This window comes from Dama dama, chromosome 5 (assembly GCF_033118175.1).
Source record: "Dama dama isolate Ldn47 chromosome 5, ASM3311817v1, whole genome shotgun sequence".
NCBI lineage: Eukaryota > Metazoa > Chordata > Mammalia > Artiodactyla > Cervidae > Dama > Dama dama.
Window position 1 is genome coordinate 31443289 of NC_083685.1, and position 18263 is coordinate 31461551.

The following is an 18263-nucleotide window of genomic DNA, read 5'->3' on the forward strand; positions in this document are numbered from 1 at the left end:
TCTTTTGTCTTTGGGTTTTCTTAGAAACTCCTTCCTGAACTTGTCTGTTTCCTGCAGCCCTCAGTTATAATCCACTGCTACTGTAACTGGAAAGTAAGGAATTGGGAAGGGGATACAGTCTATAATCTTATGATTAAATCTCCATTTTTAGCGAGCTGGAATCCCTGGGCTATGAATAGTTATTCAACTTTCTTGTGATGACAGGCATGACAACCTGCAAAATCTTCAAATATACAAGTGGGAACCAGCAGTTCTTTTTCTCCTCACGTGAGACAGGCTTGAAGGAGCAGAAGTTGTCTAATTATTCTCTCTCAAGGTCAGATAGAGCTCTGATACAGAAATGACCCTTGAGGACTAGCTTTGTTTCAACTTCCCAAGTGGTTCAGTGGTAAAGAATCCAACTGCCACTGCAAGAGATGCAAGGGACGTCAGTTCGATCCCCAGGTGGGGAAGATTCCCTGGAGAAGGAAATGGCAACCCACACCAGTATTCTTGCCTGGGAAATCCCATGGACAGAGGAGCCTCGTGGGCTACAGTCCATGGGGTCACAAAGAGCTGGACATGGCTGAGTGACTGAGTGTTCATGCAGCCTTTGTTTCAGGGACAGGAAGTTTTATGTGTATTTCAAAGCTATTGCTCCTCCTCCAAGAGGGAATTTCTGTCTTATCTTCACAGGAAAAACTGGTAGGGCTCCTCAAGGTAAAAATCATGAAAGTGTGGGTGTTGACCTAAGCCTACATCCTGCTGCCTCAGAGTTTTCCACTCTGTCAAGTTCACACTCGGTCTCAAGATGTGCTCTGATTACTGCCCCATCCATGACTGGCGACATGGGTTTCTGCTCCTAGTCAGCTGGGATTGTCTGCTTCAGTTTCCAGAGAGGTGATTTGTCCGGTGACCTCAGTTCTCTGGTAGGTGTAAAAAGAATCACTGATTTTCAGTTGGTTCAACTTTTTCTTATTGTGGTGGCAGTAGTGACAATTTTCAAGATCTTCATATGTCAGAGCAGAAACCAGAAATCTTAATAGTAATATTTTATATCCATTATATCTTTTGACCACACAAAAGGGTGTTGATGGAAAATTAATCAATCAAAGAAAGAAATGAAAATTTTTATTTGAGCCAAATTTGAGGATTATAACCAGGAAGAGCATCTCAAAATTCAAGGCACAGTTATGTAAGTGTTTTGAGACAGAGGGCTATATATCAAATGACATCTTATTCACAGTTTACATAATCCAGACTAAACATCATCATAGTAGATCACATGACCCTTTACAAGATCGTGAAGAATGTTATCTTTTAAGGAGTTGTCTTATCAATGCTGGAAGAATGTTACTCTTTATGACTGAGCAAGTATTCCAAAGAATGCTCAAACTACCGCACAACTGCACTCATCTCACACACTAGTAAAGTAATGCTCAAAATTCTCCAAGTCAGGCTTCAGCAGTACATGAACTGTGAACTTCCAGATGTTCAAGCTGGATTTAGAAAAAGCAGAAGAACCAGAGATCAAATTGCCAACATCCACTGGATCATCAAAAAAGCAAGAGGGTTCCAGAAAAACATCTACTTCTGCTTTATTGACTATGCCAACGCCTTAGACTGTGTGGATCACCACAAACTGTGGAAAATTCTGAAAGAGATGGGAATGCCAGACCACCTGATGTGCCTTTTGAGAAATCTGTATGCGGGCCAGGAAGCAACAGTTAGAACTGGACGTGGAATAACAGACTGGTTCCAAATAGGAAAAGGAGTACGTCAAGGCTGTATATTGTCACCCTGCTTATTTAACTTATATGCAGAGTACATCATGAGGAACACTGGACTAGATGAAGCACAAGCTGGAATCAAGATTGCTGGGAGAAATATCAATAACCTCAGATATGCAGATGACACCACCCTTATGGCAGAAAGTGAAGAGGAACTCAAAAGCCTCTTGATGAAAGTGAAAGAGGAGAGTGAAAAAGCTGGCTTAAAATTCAAAATACAGAAAAGTAAAACCATGGCATCTGTTTCCATCACTTCATGGCAAATAGATGGGGAAACAGTGGAAACAGTGAGAGACTTTTATTTTTTGGGGCTCCAAAATCACAGCAGATGGTGACTGCAGCCATGAAATTAAAAGATGCTTGCTTCTTGGAAGAAAAGTTATGACCAACCTAGACAGCATATTAAAAAGCAGAGACATTACTTTGCCAACAAAGGTCTGTCTAGTCAAGGCTATGGTTTCTCCAGTAGTCATGTATGGGTGTGGGAGTCGGAATATAAAGAAAGCTTAGTGCTGAAGAATTGATGCTTTCGAAATGTGGTGTTGGAGAAGACTCCAAGATGGACAGGGGTGCCTGATGTGCTGCAGTCCATGGGGTCGCAAAGAGTTGGACACAACTGAGTGACTGAACTGAACTGAACTGAAGTATTCCTGCTGATTTGGGAGGTCCGGTCCATGCATAAATGCACATCCACAATGCAGAGTGCAGAGCAGTCACTGGTCAGAGGAGAAATTTTACGTTTAAATTTTTCTTGTCTTCCCACGTATGTGTATGTGTGTGCAACTTAGTCACGTACGACTCTTTGTGACTTTATGGACTGTAGCCTGCTATGTTCCTCAATCCACGGGATTTTCAAAGCAAGAATCCTGGAGTGGGTTGCCATTTCCTTCTCCAGGGGATCTTCCTGATCCAGGGATCGAACCCAGGTCTCCTGGGTCTCCTGCAATGGCAAGAGAATGGATTCTTTACCCCTAAGCTATCTGGGAATCCCTGTCTTGGCATAAAATATGAATTTTATTTCACAAGGGCAAAGTACACAGATCTTATTCACATTTTACATGCTAGAAAACTGAAGTTGAGAGAGAATGAATGACTTTGCCAAGATAAAGGGTCAGAAGGTGAAGGTAACCCACATCTTCTAGAGGTTACCAAGACTCCTTCAACACAAAACTTCATGCTCAGGCATGAATGCTCATGAAACAACTTGAAAAAAACATTTGGATTGTCCATGTTTCAGGTGTCTCTGCAGCCTGACGTAAGAAGCCCTGGAGAGCATATTCCATAATGTGTCCTCAAGCCTGACTGTGTCCCCAACTCATACTCAGATTTTAGGGAATTCACAACAATGGGAGTCTCAGTTTCTCAATGAATCTGGAGCAAGACCTAACCATGTGATCATTCACTGAGGTCTTTTGTAATCACAAAAACAGCAATTCTAGGTTGCATTCAGGCTCTGTATTTTTGGAAGAGAGAGAGAGTTTGTATATGTGTGTATCTGTGAGTATGGATATGTGGAAAGGGGAACTTATTTCTCCACAGTTTTTCTGAACTGTTAAATTTGTTCTTTCCCTGAAGTGGAAAGCCTTAGCTTCTTGAATCCTTTAAATGGGATGACACTTTACTTTCCCATCTGCTTAATTACAATGATAGTTTATGAATGTGATTGATATTTAAAACAAGACTTCCTTCCAGGGTCTCCTTTGTCTTTGAACTGTCCTTAGGCTTTCTCATTATAACTCTACAACCACTACCAACCGTTGAACTGTCTCATTGCAAAGTCACTTCCTCAGAGAGGCCTTCCTTGAACTTCCTCTTTCCGAACCTGTGTGTTCATAGCTCTGTCCCTTGCTATTTTGGAATCTTCACGAGGGTAGACTCTGCGCAAGTCACGGCTGATCCCCAGGACAGACAGTCCAGGACAGTGCTGTCCACTAGACCCTTCTGCAGGAATAGAAATGGTCTGTAATCCACATATGTGGCTGCTGCTGCTGCTGCTAAGTCGCTTCAGTTGTGTCCGACTCTGTGCAACCCCACAGATGGCAAGCCACCAGGCTCCCCCATCCCTGGGATTCTCCAGGCAAGAATATTGGAGTGGGTTGCCATTTCCTTCTCCACACATGTGGCTACTTGTACTGAATTTTTTATCCTAATTTAAATTTAAATAGCTAAATTCAGCTTGTGGCTGCACCTCTGACAGTGGGGGACTAGAGCCGTGTTTCTCAAAATCTAAATCAAGATGTCACTAAGGTGCTTAGTGACCCATTCTCTGGATAATTCTTACCAGGAACAAAATTTCACAACTATCGGTCTAGAATGGAATTCTCAATACTGGCTTCACATTAGACTGACCTGAAGGAAGTTTTAGAAGCAAATATGTCCCAATCACACTTCTAAAGATTACATTTCAGTTGGCCTGGAGTGGGGTCCAGATATTAGTTTTTCTTTTTAATTTGGCTGCCCTGGGTCTTTACTGCTGTGTGCAGGCTTTTTCTCTAGTTGCAGTGAGCGGGGGCTTCTTGTAGTGGTTTCTCTTGCTGCAGACTGCAGGCTGTAGGCGCGGGGCAGGCTTCAGTAGCTGCAGCTCCCAGGCTCTAGAGCACATGTTCAGTAGTTGGAGTGCACAGACTTAGTTGCTCCATGGCACGTGGGATCTTCCCTCACCACGGAGCAAACCCATGTCCCCTGCATCGGCAGGTGGACTCCTCTCCACTGAGCCACCAGGAAAACCCCCAAGTATTAGTCTTTTCGAAAAATGAAGCAAAACAGAAAATCTCCCCAGAGGACTGATGGGCAGCCAACCTGGAGTCTAGAAGATTTGTTCTCACCTGCTCCTCAAAGCAGACCAAATAAATATACAGATAAATAAGTCTGTGAGCTTTTTATAAAGGGTGGTGATGTCAAGTAAAATCTTGTGATGTTACAAGAGATATTAGTGACATTGGTGGGTCTTTTTTACATTCTGTAAAAAAGAAAACACAGCTTTAGATAATCTCTAATAGTTGTGAAATGCCTTGTCCTTTTATCCATTAACAGTACCAATCATACCATCCTCTGGGAGATTTAGTGAGAGTGACACTTTGAGTTCCCTAAAACAATCACGTTTTAAAATACACAAAAGCCTTTCTAGTTTGCTGGTTGATTGACAAGGGGCCTGTGGACCGCACAACAAAGTCACGTGACCTGCACTGCCCGGCAGCTGGGGGAAGGTGTTTCCCAACCTGCCGCCCCGCAGGTCCGGGATCTCCTTTGTGAAGTTCTTCTCCGTCCTCTGCGGCCAGGTGTGCGGGTCATTGCCTCCTGGGAAGGAAAGGAGCCCGGACGAGCCTGGGAACGTGGGTGCAGGAGCCCTGCCCACCCCTTTCCGCAGGTGAACAGGTAAGGAAGGTCGTGCAGGAAGTCCAGGCTGGCTGGGCGCCGGAAGAGTAAGGCGGCGCTGGCTCGGCATCTGCGCTGGGAGGCGGCTGTGCCGCTGCGGAGCGCCCGCGGATTTCAGCCCAGCCCCGAGCACCGAGCGGCCTGGGGACAGCAACTCAAGGAAACCCGGGCAGCTGGGCAGGGGACTGTCTGATGATTTTTTAGAACATGCTCCTGATTGAAATTAAAAAAAAAAAAAAAAAAAAGCCTCAGAGTAAGTAAATTGAAGACTGCCAATGTTCGCCAAGACTCCGGCGCAGCCTGCCAGGAGATTTGAGGAAATTAACATGAAACTAAAACCGAAATCTTAGGTGAAGTGGAGCAAGCAAAATTGATCAGAACGCAACCAAATACCAGCCAAAAAAAGGTCTCTATAGACGTTTAAATTGTTAGGAGAGAATGAGAGGGAAAGCTTTCAGTTGCTAGGAGAGATTTAGAGGAAAAAGTTGAAATTACCACGAGAGATTTAAAGAAGTACTATTCAGTGAATCAAAAGTACTAGAACAAAAATAAATGAATATGGTTTAACAATATATCAGTAGGTAGCCATTTAAAAACTACTTTAGTCGAGAGTATAAGTTAATTTAAATATTTTCAATTATTTAAATCAAATTAAACATTATAATTAAAAGTTTGAGCCTTGTTAACTCTATAGGTTTGCACCAAAAAAAACAAAAAACAAAAACTGGGAGTAATGTGCTAGAGTGGTATTTTTTTTCCCACAAAAATTTCATTGATTTAGAAAGAATAGACTCTTCCTTAAAGATAGTAAACATTACCAACCCACGATGAAATTAGATCACGTGCTTTCTGCAATATTACCAGAGACGCATGCAGTAAACTTCATTTGTCTGCATCTGCCCGTAATAACTAACTAAGTAACTCCGGTTAATGTTCACCCAGCAGTCAAAATGCAGTGTATCCACTGTGATTAGCACACCAGGTTATTATTTCAGGGAAATCCGAGAGGTTTGGGGCTGTCAATATTCTTCAATAGAACCATCTTTTTGCTCACTTTGCTATTTTTTAAGGGTGGGCATTCTCTTTGCAATGTGCTTATCAAGGATCTTTTTTCCGCTTCCTTGAGTTTAGTTAAAATAGAAACAAAATTGCTTTCTTAGCTGAGCCTACTCATGTGTTCTTAGTCTTGTGATATCCTTTGTGGATATCTCCTGTTTCTCTGACCTATTGCCTCTCTGATATTTTAGCAACAATCCACCAGCTTGACCTTTGAACAAAACTCATGTAAGCCACTGATGGAAGCCACAGGGCTGAAACTTTATTTGCATCTAACAGTAAGATTTGTAGTATTTTTATTGAAGTTTTTTTTTTTACTGTGTCGGTGTTAAATATGTCAGCACCTCTTTCTCAACTACATTCTCATGGAGGATATTGTCTTTCCGGCATTTTGTTTCCTTTTAAGAAAGCACACAAAATTTCAAATAGATAGCTTTCTTACTAAAAATTATTGATCAGTATTGAAGTTATCCCTGTTTGGGGTTAAACTATCTTTAATAATACTAAAGAAGATATATTGTAGATAGTTGTATATATAATATTCTCTGCAAAGAGCATTGTTCTTTGACAATGAAAAAAAATGAAACACCTTGAAAGTAAATGTTTATTATTGTAAAATAAAATAATAAATGTGATTTTAGATGTATAAAATGCTTTATTCATTACATATTCATAGGAAGGTATCACTATAGTATAAATTTGGGGGGTAAAGAGCTGGCTTGTTCTAAATTACATTCCAGAGGATTTTTATACAGAAGTGAGTGAAACAAAAGGTGTGCCAAATATGATTTAAGAGTGGTATTGTGGCATGACTCTGGTTACCTCTTGTGATAAAATGACTGTTGTATTTTTCTCATGTAGCTTTTACAACTAGAGAAGTGAATTATGTTCAGTAACCTTTTCCAGATATTATCTTATGAAAAATGTCTAGTTCTTGGCTCTTTGAGTTTTAGTCCTTTTCTTCATAGTAAACCAGAGCTTTTTAATAAGCTTAGGAGTGTTGTCCAGTAGAACTTTCTGCAGTGATAGGAATGTTCTGCATACACTTTGCATTGTACAGTGTGATAGCTACTGGCTCTACGTGGCCATTGAGCACTTGAAATGTAGTTAATTTAACTAAGGAATTGAATTTTTTTCTTTTGCTAAATTTAATTGATTTTAATGAAAATGTAGTTATCCTTATGTGACCCATAGCTACCAGATTGCACAGACAGCTAGTTAGCCGCTTCCCTTTATTCTAGTGGCTGGTTATAGTATCGTGCAGGACATAACTGCTGACCTTGGACTTTCAGATAGTCCTGAAGGTATTTTTCGCGAACATCACTCTTGAAGGGATTTAAGAGATTAATTTTTTTCATTCTTAATGACATTGTTTTGTTTCTCATTTTATAAGCAATATATGTTCTACTATACCGCCCAGTTGTGTCCGACTCTTTGTGACCCGATGGATCATACAGTCCATGGAATTCTCCAGGCCAGAATACTGGAGTGGGTAGCCGTTCCCTTCTCCAGGGGATCTTCCCAACCCAGGGATCAAACCCAGGCCTCCTGCATTGCAGGTGGATTCTTTACCAGCTCAGCCACCAGGGAAGCCCATATGTTCTACTAGAAACACATAAAGGCATCAAGTAAAAATTTACAATTCACTCATAATCCCCACCCTCCAGTGGTAACTGTCTTTGCTATTTTGACATATTTCCTCCCAGTGTCTAATTTTTTTTTAATAGAGGTATAGTTGACCTATATCACTGTTATTATTTCCAGGTACACAACACAGTTATTTGATATTTCTTTTTCACATAGCTGTCCAGTTTACCCAACACCATTTATCAAAAAAGTTTTCTTTTCCCCATTGTATGTTCTTGCCTCCTCTGTCATAAATTAGTTTACTATATGTTTGTAGGTTTATTTCTGGCTGTCTATTCTGTTCCATTGATCTTTGTGCCAGTACCATATGGTTTTGATTACTGTAGCTTAGTGGTATGAAATCAGGGAGCATAATAATGCAAACTTTGTTCTTTCTCAAGATCATTTTGGCTATTTGGGGTCTTTTGTGTTTCCATACACATTTTAGAATTATTTGTTCCACTTCTGTGAAAAATGCCATGCTGATTTGACAGGAATTGTATGAAATGTGTAGATTGCCCTAGGTCGTATGATCATTTTAACAATACTAAGTCTTTTAATCCATGAGCATGGTATATGTTTCCATTTGTGTCATCTTCAATTTTATCAATGTCTTATAGTTTTCCAAGTACAGATCTTTTACCTTTGTGGTTAGATTTATTCGCAGAGATTTTATTCTTTTTGATGCTATTGTAAATAGGATTATTTAATTAATTTCTCTCTCTGATAGTTCATTACTAGTGTACAGAAACGCAACAGATTTCTGTATTTTAATTTTGTACCCTGCAACTTTACTGAATTCATATACTAGTTCTCACATTTTTGATGCATTTTTAGAGAAGGAAATGGCAACCCACTCCAGTATTCTTGCCTAGAGTATCCCTTGGACAGAGGAGCCTGGTGGGCTGCTGTCCATAGGGTCGCACAGAGTTGGAAACGACTGATGCAACTTAGCAGCAACAGCAGCAGCATAAATATTATATGTAATCTGCAAACAGTGACAATTTTACATCTTTCTTTTTTTTTTTTTTTAGTTTTACATCTTTCTTTCCAATTTGAATTCCTTTTATTTCTTTTTTTGTCCACAATGCCATGGCTGGGACTTCCAATACTGCATTCAATAAAAGTGATGAGAGTGGACATCTTTTGTCTTGTTCCTATTCTTAGAGGAAATGATTTCAGCTTTCCACCGTTGAGTGAGGTTAGCTGTAGGTTATGCCCGCTGCACACACCACCACCTAGCTGTGTGTGTAGGTGCCGCCAGGCTTCTCTATCCATGGATTTTTCCAGGCAATAATACTGGAGTGGGTTGCCATTTCCTTCTCCAGGGGATCTTTGTGACCCAGGGATCGAACTCGCATCTCTTGTGTCTCTTGCACTGGCAGGCAGATCTTTAACACTGAGCCACCAGAGAAGCCCCAGGTTCATCATCTATGGCTGTTATTATGTTAAGGTTTGCTCCCTCTCTATCCTATACTAACTCTTAATATGAAAGTTTTTATCATAAATGGATATTGAATTTTGTCAAAAACTTTTTCTGCATCTATTGAGATGATCATATGGTTTTTATGCTTCAATTTGTTAATATGGTGTATCACACTGATTGATTTGCAGATATTAAAATATCCTTGCATCCCTGGAATAAAGCCATCTTGGTTTCATCACCAAAATATATCATGCCACTCCCTGTGGCCTGCAAAGTTCCTGCTGAAAAGTTAGCTGACAGTATTATGGGAGTTCTCTTGTATGTAACTAGTTGCTTTTTCCTTGCTGCTTTTAATATTCTCCATCTTTAATTTTTACTGTTTTGTTTATAATGTGTCTTAGTGTGGACCTCTCTGATTTGATCTTGTTTGGGATGTTTACTGGATCTGGATTTCTGTTTCTTTTCTAAGGTTATAGAAAGTTTCAGCTATTGCTATTATTCTTTATTTTTTTTTTTTACACTAGGCCCTTGTCGATTATCTATTTTAAATAGAGCAGTGTGTACTTATCAATCTCAAACTCCCTAACTATTCCCCCTCTTTCACCATCCTCCCTTGGTAACTATAAGTTTGTTCTCTAAGTCTGTGAGTCTCTTTCTCTTTTGTAAATAAGTTCATTTGTATCTGGTTTTTGTTTTTTTAGATTGAGTATGTAAGTGATATCATATGATGTTTGTCTTTGTCTGACTTTCTTCACTTAGTATGGTACTCTCCAGGTCCATCCACGTTACTGCAAATGCATTATTTCATTCTTTTTATGGTTGAGTAATGAAAGTGAAGAGGAACTAAAGAGCCTCTTGATGAAAGTGAAAGAGGAGAGTGAAAAAGTTGGCCTAAAGCTCGATATTCAGAAAACTAAGATCATGGCATCTGATCCCATCACTTCATGGGAAACAGATGGGGAAACAGTGAAAACAGTAGCTGACTTTATTTTTGGGGGCTCCAAAATCACTGCAGATGGTGATTGCAGTCATGAAATTAAAAGACGCTTACTCCTTGGAAGGAAAGTTATGACCAACCTAGATAGCATATTAAAAAGCAGAGACAATACTTTGCCAACAAAGGTCCGTCTAGTCAAGGCTATGGTTTTTCCAGTGGTCATGTATGGATGTGAGAGTTGGACTGTGAAGAAAGCTGAGCGTGGAAGAAGTGATACTTTTGAACTGTGGTGTTGGGGAAGACTCTTGCAAGTCCCTTGGACTGCAAGGAGATCCAACCAGTCCATCCTAAAAGAGATCAATCCTGGGTATTCATTGGAAGGACTAATGCTGAAGATGAAACTCCAATACTTTGGCCACCTCATGCGAAGAACTGACTCATTGGAAAAGACCCTGATGCTGGGAGGGATTGGGGGCAGGAGGAGAAGGGGACGACAGAGGATGAGATGGCTGGATGGCATCACCGACTCAATGGACATGAGTTTGAGTAAACTCCAGGAGTTGGTGATGGACAGGGAGGCCTGGCGTGCTGCGATTCATGGGCTTGCAAAGAGTCAGACATGACTGAGCAACTGAACTGAACTGAATCTTCCACTGTGTATACATATCATATCTTCTTTATCCTTTCATTTTTTTTTTTTTATTGAGGAATTTTGGCATTTTTCTTTTTTCACTTATGGTTGCTTCCATATCTTGACTTTTGTAGTGTTGTGGTGAACATTGTGGTGCATGTATACTTTTGAACCACATTTTTCTCTGCCTAGGATTGCTGAATCATATAATAGGTCTTCTGCCCATTTTTTGATGTTTTTTTTTTATTTTTTATTTTTTTGCATTTTGAGCTACATGAGCTGTTTGTAAATTTTAACTATTATTTTTTCAAATAGCTTTTTCTTCCCTTTTTCTCTCTCTTCTCATTCTGGCACTTGTTAATGTGAGTGCTGGGCTTCTCTGGTAGCTCAGAGGTAAAGAATCTGCCTGCAATGCAGGAGACATAAGAGATGCAGGTTTGATCCCTGGGTCAGGAAGATCCCCTAGAGGATGGTATGGCAACCCCCTCCAGTATTCTTGCTTGGAGAATCCCATGGACAGAGGAGCCTGGGGGTCTACAGTCCATAATGTTGCAAAGAGTCAGACACAACTGAAGTGACTGAGCCCCATGTGAATGTTAGATGCTTGATGTTGTCCCAAGGATCTCTTAAACTATCTTAGTTTTTTAAATTTTTTCTTTCTGTTCAGCTTGGGTGATTTCCACTATGCTGTCTTCCAGTTAGCTGATCCCTTCCTGTGTATCATCTAATTGTCAACTGTTATTTTTCTCCAGTGTACTTTTTATATCAGTAGTTGTATTCTTCACCTCTCTTTGCTTCTTCATATTTTCTAGCTCACTGTTAAAATTCTTATTGTTTCATCCATTCTTAAGTTCCTTGAGTGTCTTTATGATCATTACCTGAACTCTTCATTGGGTAAATTTCTTTCTTCACTTCACTTAGCTTTTCTTGTTTAGTTTTATCTTATTTTTTTATTTTGAAACTATTCCTCTGTCACCTCATTTTTCCAGTTCTTTGTTTTTGTTACTCCATATTAGGTAGGTTGGCTATATTTTCTGATCTTGGAGAAGTAGCCATATGTAGTAGACATCCTATGCATCCCAGCATAACACTCATCTCTGATCACCAGAGCACTAGGGGTACCCGCTATATGGACTGCATGAACCCTTCTGTTGCGTTAGAGCCAACTACTGTGGGTACATTGCTTGGTGTGGTTGGCCCTCAGATCAGCTGCTTGCCTGGCCCTGCCTAGTGCATAGACTGCTGGCCACTGGTAGGAGGGGCCAAGTCCCAGCATGGCTGGCTATGGGGCTCAGGTCATCCCAGGGCTGCTGCCCACCTGCTGGTTGGTGAGGTCCTAATGCAGCTGACTGAAGTGCACTAGGAGGTCATGGAGCTAGTGCTATGAACTGGTGGAAATAGACTTTGCTTTTAAAAGATGAATGCAAAATTTCATGTGTTCTACTGGTGGGCTAGGACTAGCTCTAGAACCCCCCTAATGCTGAGTCAGGTCCTGTGGTAGCTAGCTACAAGCCAGGAGGTTCTGGAGCTAGTCTGGACTTGCCGATGGGCAGGGCCAGGTCCTAGTGGTCCCAATGCTGGTGTCAGTAGGCAGGGTCAAGTCCTGGGAGTACTGGGGACTATGCAGGGGCCTACCTATGGCTGCTACTGGTCTGCTAGTAGGTTAGGCTGTGTCCCTGCCTTGCTGGTTCCTGGGATGGGTCATCACAGGAATGGTGCCAGCAGGCCTTTGGGTGAGGCCAGGTTAGTGGGAAGATTTCAAAATGGTGCTTTCCAGCATCTTCCTGGCAGACTGAGGTCCCCAAAATGACCGTTTTCAACATCTGCATCCCCAGAGTGAGCCTTAGTTGCCTCCTTCCCCACCAGGCAACTTTTTAAGACTAGCAAGGGGTCTGACCGAGCTCCTTTCATATGACAACCTCTGCTCTGCATCTTGGAACGTGTGAGATTTTGTGTGTGTCCTCTTAAGAGCAGAGTCTCTGTTTTCTGCAGCCCTCTGGGTTTCCAAATGCAAGTCTCTCTGGCCTTCAAAGCTAGAAGGGTTCTCTTCAAAGCATGGGGCCCTCTTCCCCATGCAGTACCCCCAGTCTAGGGAGCCCAGTATGGAACTTGGGCCCCTCACCTTGGCAGAATCCCAACAGTTATTATTATCATACTCTTTGTTGGTCACCATACAAACAGGTATGGGTCTCAACTCTACTGTGTCTCCACCATTCCTCCCATCCCTGTGGGGTTCCTTCTTTTTTTTTTTTTTGCTGCGCTTCATGGTATGTGGGATCTTAGTTCCCTGACCAAGGATCAAACCCATGCCCCCTGCAGTGGAAGCACAGAGTTTTAACCACTGGACCACCAGGAAATCCCCTTGGGGTTCCTTCTTTATTTCTTTAGTTGTAGAAGATTGTTTCTGCTAGTATTCAGGTCACTTTCATTGATGGTTTCTCTGTAAATAATTGTGAGTTTGGTGTGTCCATGGGAGGAGGTGAGTTCAGAGCCTTCCCACTCCACCTTGTTGGCCACTTTCAAGAGATTTAGGAGATTGTTGAAGAGGTCTGTAGGAGATTCTTCTCTCTGTTCAGTTTTTTTTTTTCCAAGTCATAAAAGATAGTTTCATGAACTAAACTATTTGAACTATTATACACTGAAAGGGTGCTACTGGTGAAGAAAAATGACTTTACCTCTAGGGGATCCTGAGTATGTAGCAACAATACAACTTAAATATGCCCTTAAGCTTGTGTTTCAAATAGCAGAAGAGCTTGTGCTCAGAAGGTACTGATAGTTCTCAGTCTTCACATGTGCTCACACATAATTGTCGCAAGCCCCAATTGAAATGAATAGAATTTTGGTCCACAAATCTTCATTATACCAGTCTACCCACACAGGCGAATTTCTCTAAAATATCATACAAATTGTAGCCAGATCTTGGAAGAAGTTAGGTTTTTCAAACTCTAAAGACAAAGTTTGCTTGTTTTTTTTGTTTGATTTTATTTAGGTCAGTAGTCAAAAAATATTTGTTGGCAAAATAAATGAAGAAAATGAATTAACATGGAATTAGTTTTTAATCTAGATGAAGGAATCGTACCATACTTTTGAAAAACTTAATAAATATCATGTATTGATCATAATTTGCTCACAGATTGACAGCTTCTTAATTGTTTCATTTTGATTTCTTTTATTTCAGAAGCTCTTGAAAAGAACATCAAATCAAAAGTGAATCAGCTTGTTCTTGGGCAGCACCAGAGCCATGAGCAGTAATGGAACAGACCTCACCACTGGTTTCATCGCTTCTATTGTAGCCATCGTTTTATTCGGCTCAAACTTTGTACCACTTAAAAAATATGAGACTGGCGATGGTAATTATGTTTTCTTCATTGTTAACCTTAAATTAATTTTAAATGTAAAGTTCACTGTTTCAGTCTTCTTTAAATGATGATTGTAAAAATGAATTTTGCTGTGCCAGATGCCAAATGAATAGAGCTTAAAACAAGAAGTTGATAATGCCCATGCCAGGTTATCAAAGTGCTAGTCAGTATAGGATAACCTCAATATTCTGTTTCATGGTAAAGCTAGGATGAAGGAAGCTTTTTAGCCATATCTGCTATGTTTATGGGCTTCCCTAGTGGCTCAGTGGTAAAGAATCTGCCTGCCAAGGCAGGAGACATGGGTTCAACCCCTGGTCCGAGAAAATACACTGGAGAAGGAAATAGCAACCCACTGCAGTATTCTCGCCTGGAGAATCCAGTGGACAGAGGAGCTGAACAAGTTCAGCAACAAAAGCTGTGTTTACAAAAGAGGTCAGTTCTGTAATAATACTTGCTTTTTAAAACACGAATTTCCAACACAAATGATACAAAAGGAAGCAATTTGCTTATAACACAAATTTTGTGCTTGCTCATACACAATTTTGACTTGGACAAACCTTACATGAACACAGAAAACTGTACCCAGGTGGATAAAGGTGCATAGTAATGCACAAAATGTGCTCACACCCTCTGCCTCAAACCACCACACCCATGCACATCTGGTGTTCAAACCCTCCCAACCTTTGCAATAATTCATGGGTTGCAACACTTTTGACACTCATTTGCTTAAGTAAACTTCATGTCTTTTACAAGGTAAAGTGCCATTTTTATTACAGAATTTGTGAATTTCTTAACCACTTAACCAGTATAAAGCTGTACTACCATGTTTTATTAGGCTTGCTTGTTAAAAAAATAATTTTATCTGTTTATTTTTGACAGTCCTGGGTCCTTGCTGCTGGGCGGGTTTTTCTATAGTTGCAGCCGGCGGGGGCTACTCCTTGCTGCAGTGTGAGTGCTTCTCATTGCAGTGTTCTCCTTTTGTGGAGTGCAGGTTCCAGGGTGTGCAGGCTTCAGTCATTGCAGCTCTTGGGCTCTAGAGCACAGTCTCAATAGTAGTGGAACGCTGGCTAAACTGCTCCCAAGCATGTGGAGTCTTCCTGGACTGGGGATCAAACCTGTGTCTCTTACATTGGCAGGCAGATTCTTTAGCACTGAACCAATACCTTTTTTTTTAATGAAGTTTTCTAGTGTTGTGTCCTCAGCCCCATTTCCCCCATGAGCTCTGTGGGTTTTATCACATTTTTTTACCTAGTGCAGTGATTTTTGAAACATACAATGTCACATTATCATAGAATTGAGTATAATGTGAATTCAAGGAAAGAGAAGTAATAGTTGTTTCTATCCACTTGCTTTTCCTATTAAAGCCAGGGAAAGGAATCGGGGATGTTATGGTGAAAGTCTGGTGAGAAGCGTTGTGTTATCACCCCCAATTTCTTATGTCTTTATACTACCTGGACAATAGAGTTGCAGATCCTTTCCTTCCATAGCCTTTCTTCTTTTTCCCATTGGAGTCAAAACAGGAATGACAAGTACTAGAAGAAGAACAAAAAAGCTGCCAAAGGGTAGAGGACCTGGCTTTCGGGGTTTTACAAGAACCGTGTGATCCCGGGAAGCCTGATCAGCTTGTTTGTTCTGTTTCTCATTTGTAAAATGAAGGGCTTGTAAAATGAAGTTCCCTTTCATCTCTGTGTTCCTAATTTTAGAGGTTAACAGATGTTTTTCTCTCCTCCACCATGATTGAGTAGAAATAAGCAAAAATCTTCCGATAGAGTCTAAAGTGCTATAAATACGTTGAGTTTTAACAACCTTAGTACTTCTTGCAATGTTGATGTTTTCTGTATCTTTTGAATCCCTGAACCTTCTTTCTGAGCCTCAGAAAGATACAGATACACCCTATATCACCACATGACCTTCCAGGAGGTGGCAGATGGCAGCCAAGAGCATAGGAAGGGGAGTAGCCCTGATGTAGAAAGGCTGATTCTCAGGTCTGGAATGTCTGCCTCATCACAGACACTCAATTCCAAGTGCATGGATCCCACACGTGGCCATAAAGGGCTTTATGTTTATCTCAGAGTGACTCATATGATCTCCAAAGGTTCAAATTGCTACTGTACTATTCTGAAATTCTTAATGCCATTCTGTTTGGTTAGGAATGGCACCAAGTATGACATCTGAATAAAAATATATTGACTTGGTCTTGCCCTTACTCTTTGGCAGAAAATTCTTGATCCCTGTTAAGCAGGAATGCACAATATAGAGCAAGCTTTGGAGCCAAGTAAGTTCGAATTCTAATTTTACAAACTGTTAGCTATTTGGACAAGTTGCTTCATCTCAGATTTGTTTTCTCTGTCTTTGAACTAGGGTTAATTATGATGCATAGTAGTTACAGGTGTTATAATAGAGGTGTAAAGCATCTGGAATATAGGCATTCAATAAATTGTGACTGTTATTAAAACATCTCATTGATATTCCTAAGCACCAATTTTCTTATATCAGGTTGAACCCCTGACACTGATTTTTTTATTTCTAGGAATGTTTCTCCAGTGGGTACTCTGTGCTGCTATATGGTTGGTTGCCTTGGTGGTAAATCTGATACTACATTGCCCTAAATTTTGGCCTTTTGCAATGGTTGGTGGCTGCATTTGGGCAACAGGTAATGTATGATATAACTTATCCTTTAATCATTTGATACTATGATCATAATAGAAGGAAATGGCAATAGATACTAGAAACTAGTGATTTTGTTTCTTTCATTTATATGCTCCATAAATATTTTTGGTTCATATTTTTGACTCAGATATTTTTCCTAACTCTTTCCTTTTAATGATTTCTTTCTTGTTCCTGCAAGAAAATTATTATAGCAAAATTATTATACTTATATCTTTGTATAAAATTATTATAGGAAAATTGTTTCACTTGCTGTTTGTTCAAGCATAAGTGCTCTGCCCTTTCTCTAGCATGTTTATCAGAAAATACTTATTAAATAATCATCTCTACTAGTAGCATTTTTAGGACTTGTCCTTAGAAGTAGACAAACACACACACACAGTATCATTTCAAAAGCACTGGCACAAGAACAAAAACAAACAAAAATCTTCCTTCTGTTGCCTTATCACTATTGCCTGAAATTTTATAGCTAGAGCTTATGCCTTTGCTTGGCCTATCAGGAATATTTTTCTTCTATTAATATAAACATATAACCCAGGAGAGTTTTCTTTTCTTTAACAAAGAAAATCAAGGATTTCTAGAGGTAATTTGATTAAAAGCAAATAGATGTTTACATGTTAAAAATTTATTGGGCAACTACTTAATTTGAATCTCTACAGAATTAAGTCATTTAGTGAAGATGATGAGTTGGAGGACAAAAGAGTTAAATCTGCACTCGAGTTGTAATTATTATACCTCATGTATGCTTTAGTACGATTGTGATCATCATTTTGAATAGGAGAGGGGAACAGAGAAAGCAATCATTCATCCTGCAGATCTTGACAACCACCACAGTATTTATGTTCAAACAGCTGTTCACACTAGGAGTTGCTTGTTGTTGTTCTTTAGTCGTTCAGCTGTGTCTGCCTCTTTGCGACCCCATCTGCAGCACGCCAAGCTTCCTTGTCCTTCACCATCTCCTGGAGTTTGCTCAAACTCACGTCCATTGAGTTGGTGATGTCATCCAACCATCTCGTCCCCCGTTGTCCCCTTCTTCTCCTGCCTTCAATCTTTCCCAGCATCAGGGTCTTTTCTAATGAGTCAGCTCTTAGCATCAGCTGGCCAAAGTATTGGAGCTTCAGCATCAGTCCTTCCAGTGACTATTCAGGATTGATTTCCTTTAGGATGGACGGGTTTGATCTTGCAGTCCAGGGAACTGTCACGGGTCTTCTCCACTACCACAGTTCAAAAGCATCAGTCCTTCGGCACTCAGCCTTCTTATGGTCCAAGGAGTTCTTGGGAAGAGTTTAGTTTGAGAACTGCTGTAGACTGGGATGACGTAGGTCACAGTATTGTTCTTCGGTTGCTAAGTTGTGTCTGACTCTTTGGGACCCCGTGAACTGCAGCCCGCCAGGCTCCTCTGCCCTCCACTATCTCC

The 18263-nt window shown here is 40.5% G+C and overlaps 1 protein-coding gene across 3 annotated transcripts in view; it reads left to right on the top strand.

The window, feature by feature from the left end:
• Positions 1-4957: 4957 nt before the first annotated feature.
• The window catches only part of TMEM144 (transmembrane protein 144), a 46219-nt gene continuing 32913 nt past the window's right edge, over positions 4958-18263 (top strand). Inside the window, exons 1-4 of one of the 3 annotated variants that reach the window (XM_061142254.1) lie at positions 4958-5144; positions 6392-6478; positions 13999-14170; positions 16710-16832. In XM_061142254.1, the coding sequence (XP_060998237.1) occupies positions 14062-14170; positions 16710-16832 (232 nt within the window). In that variant the 5' untranslated portion in view covers positions 4958-5144; positions 6392-6478; positions 13999-14061. The remainder of the gene's footprint in view (positions 5145-6391; positions 6479-13998; positions 14171-16709; positions 16833-18263) is intronic. The other 2 variants (XM_061142255.1, XM_061142253.1) reach the window with 2 other exon arrangements.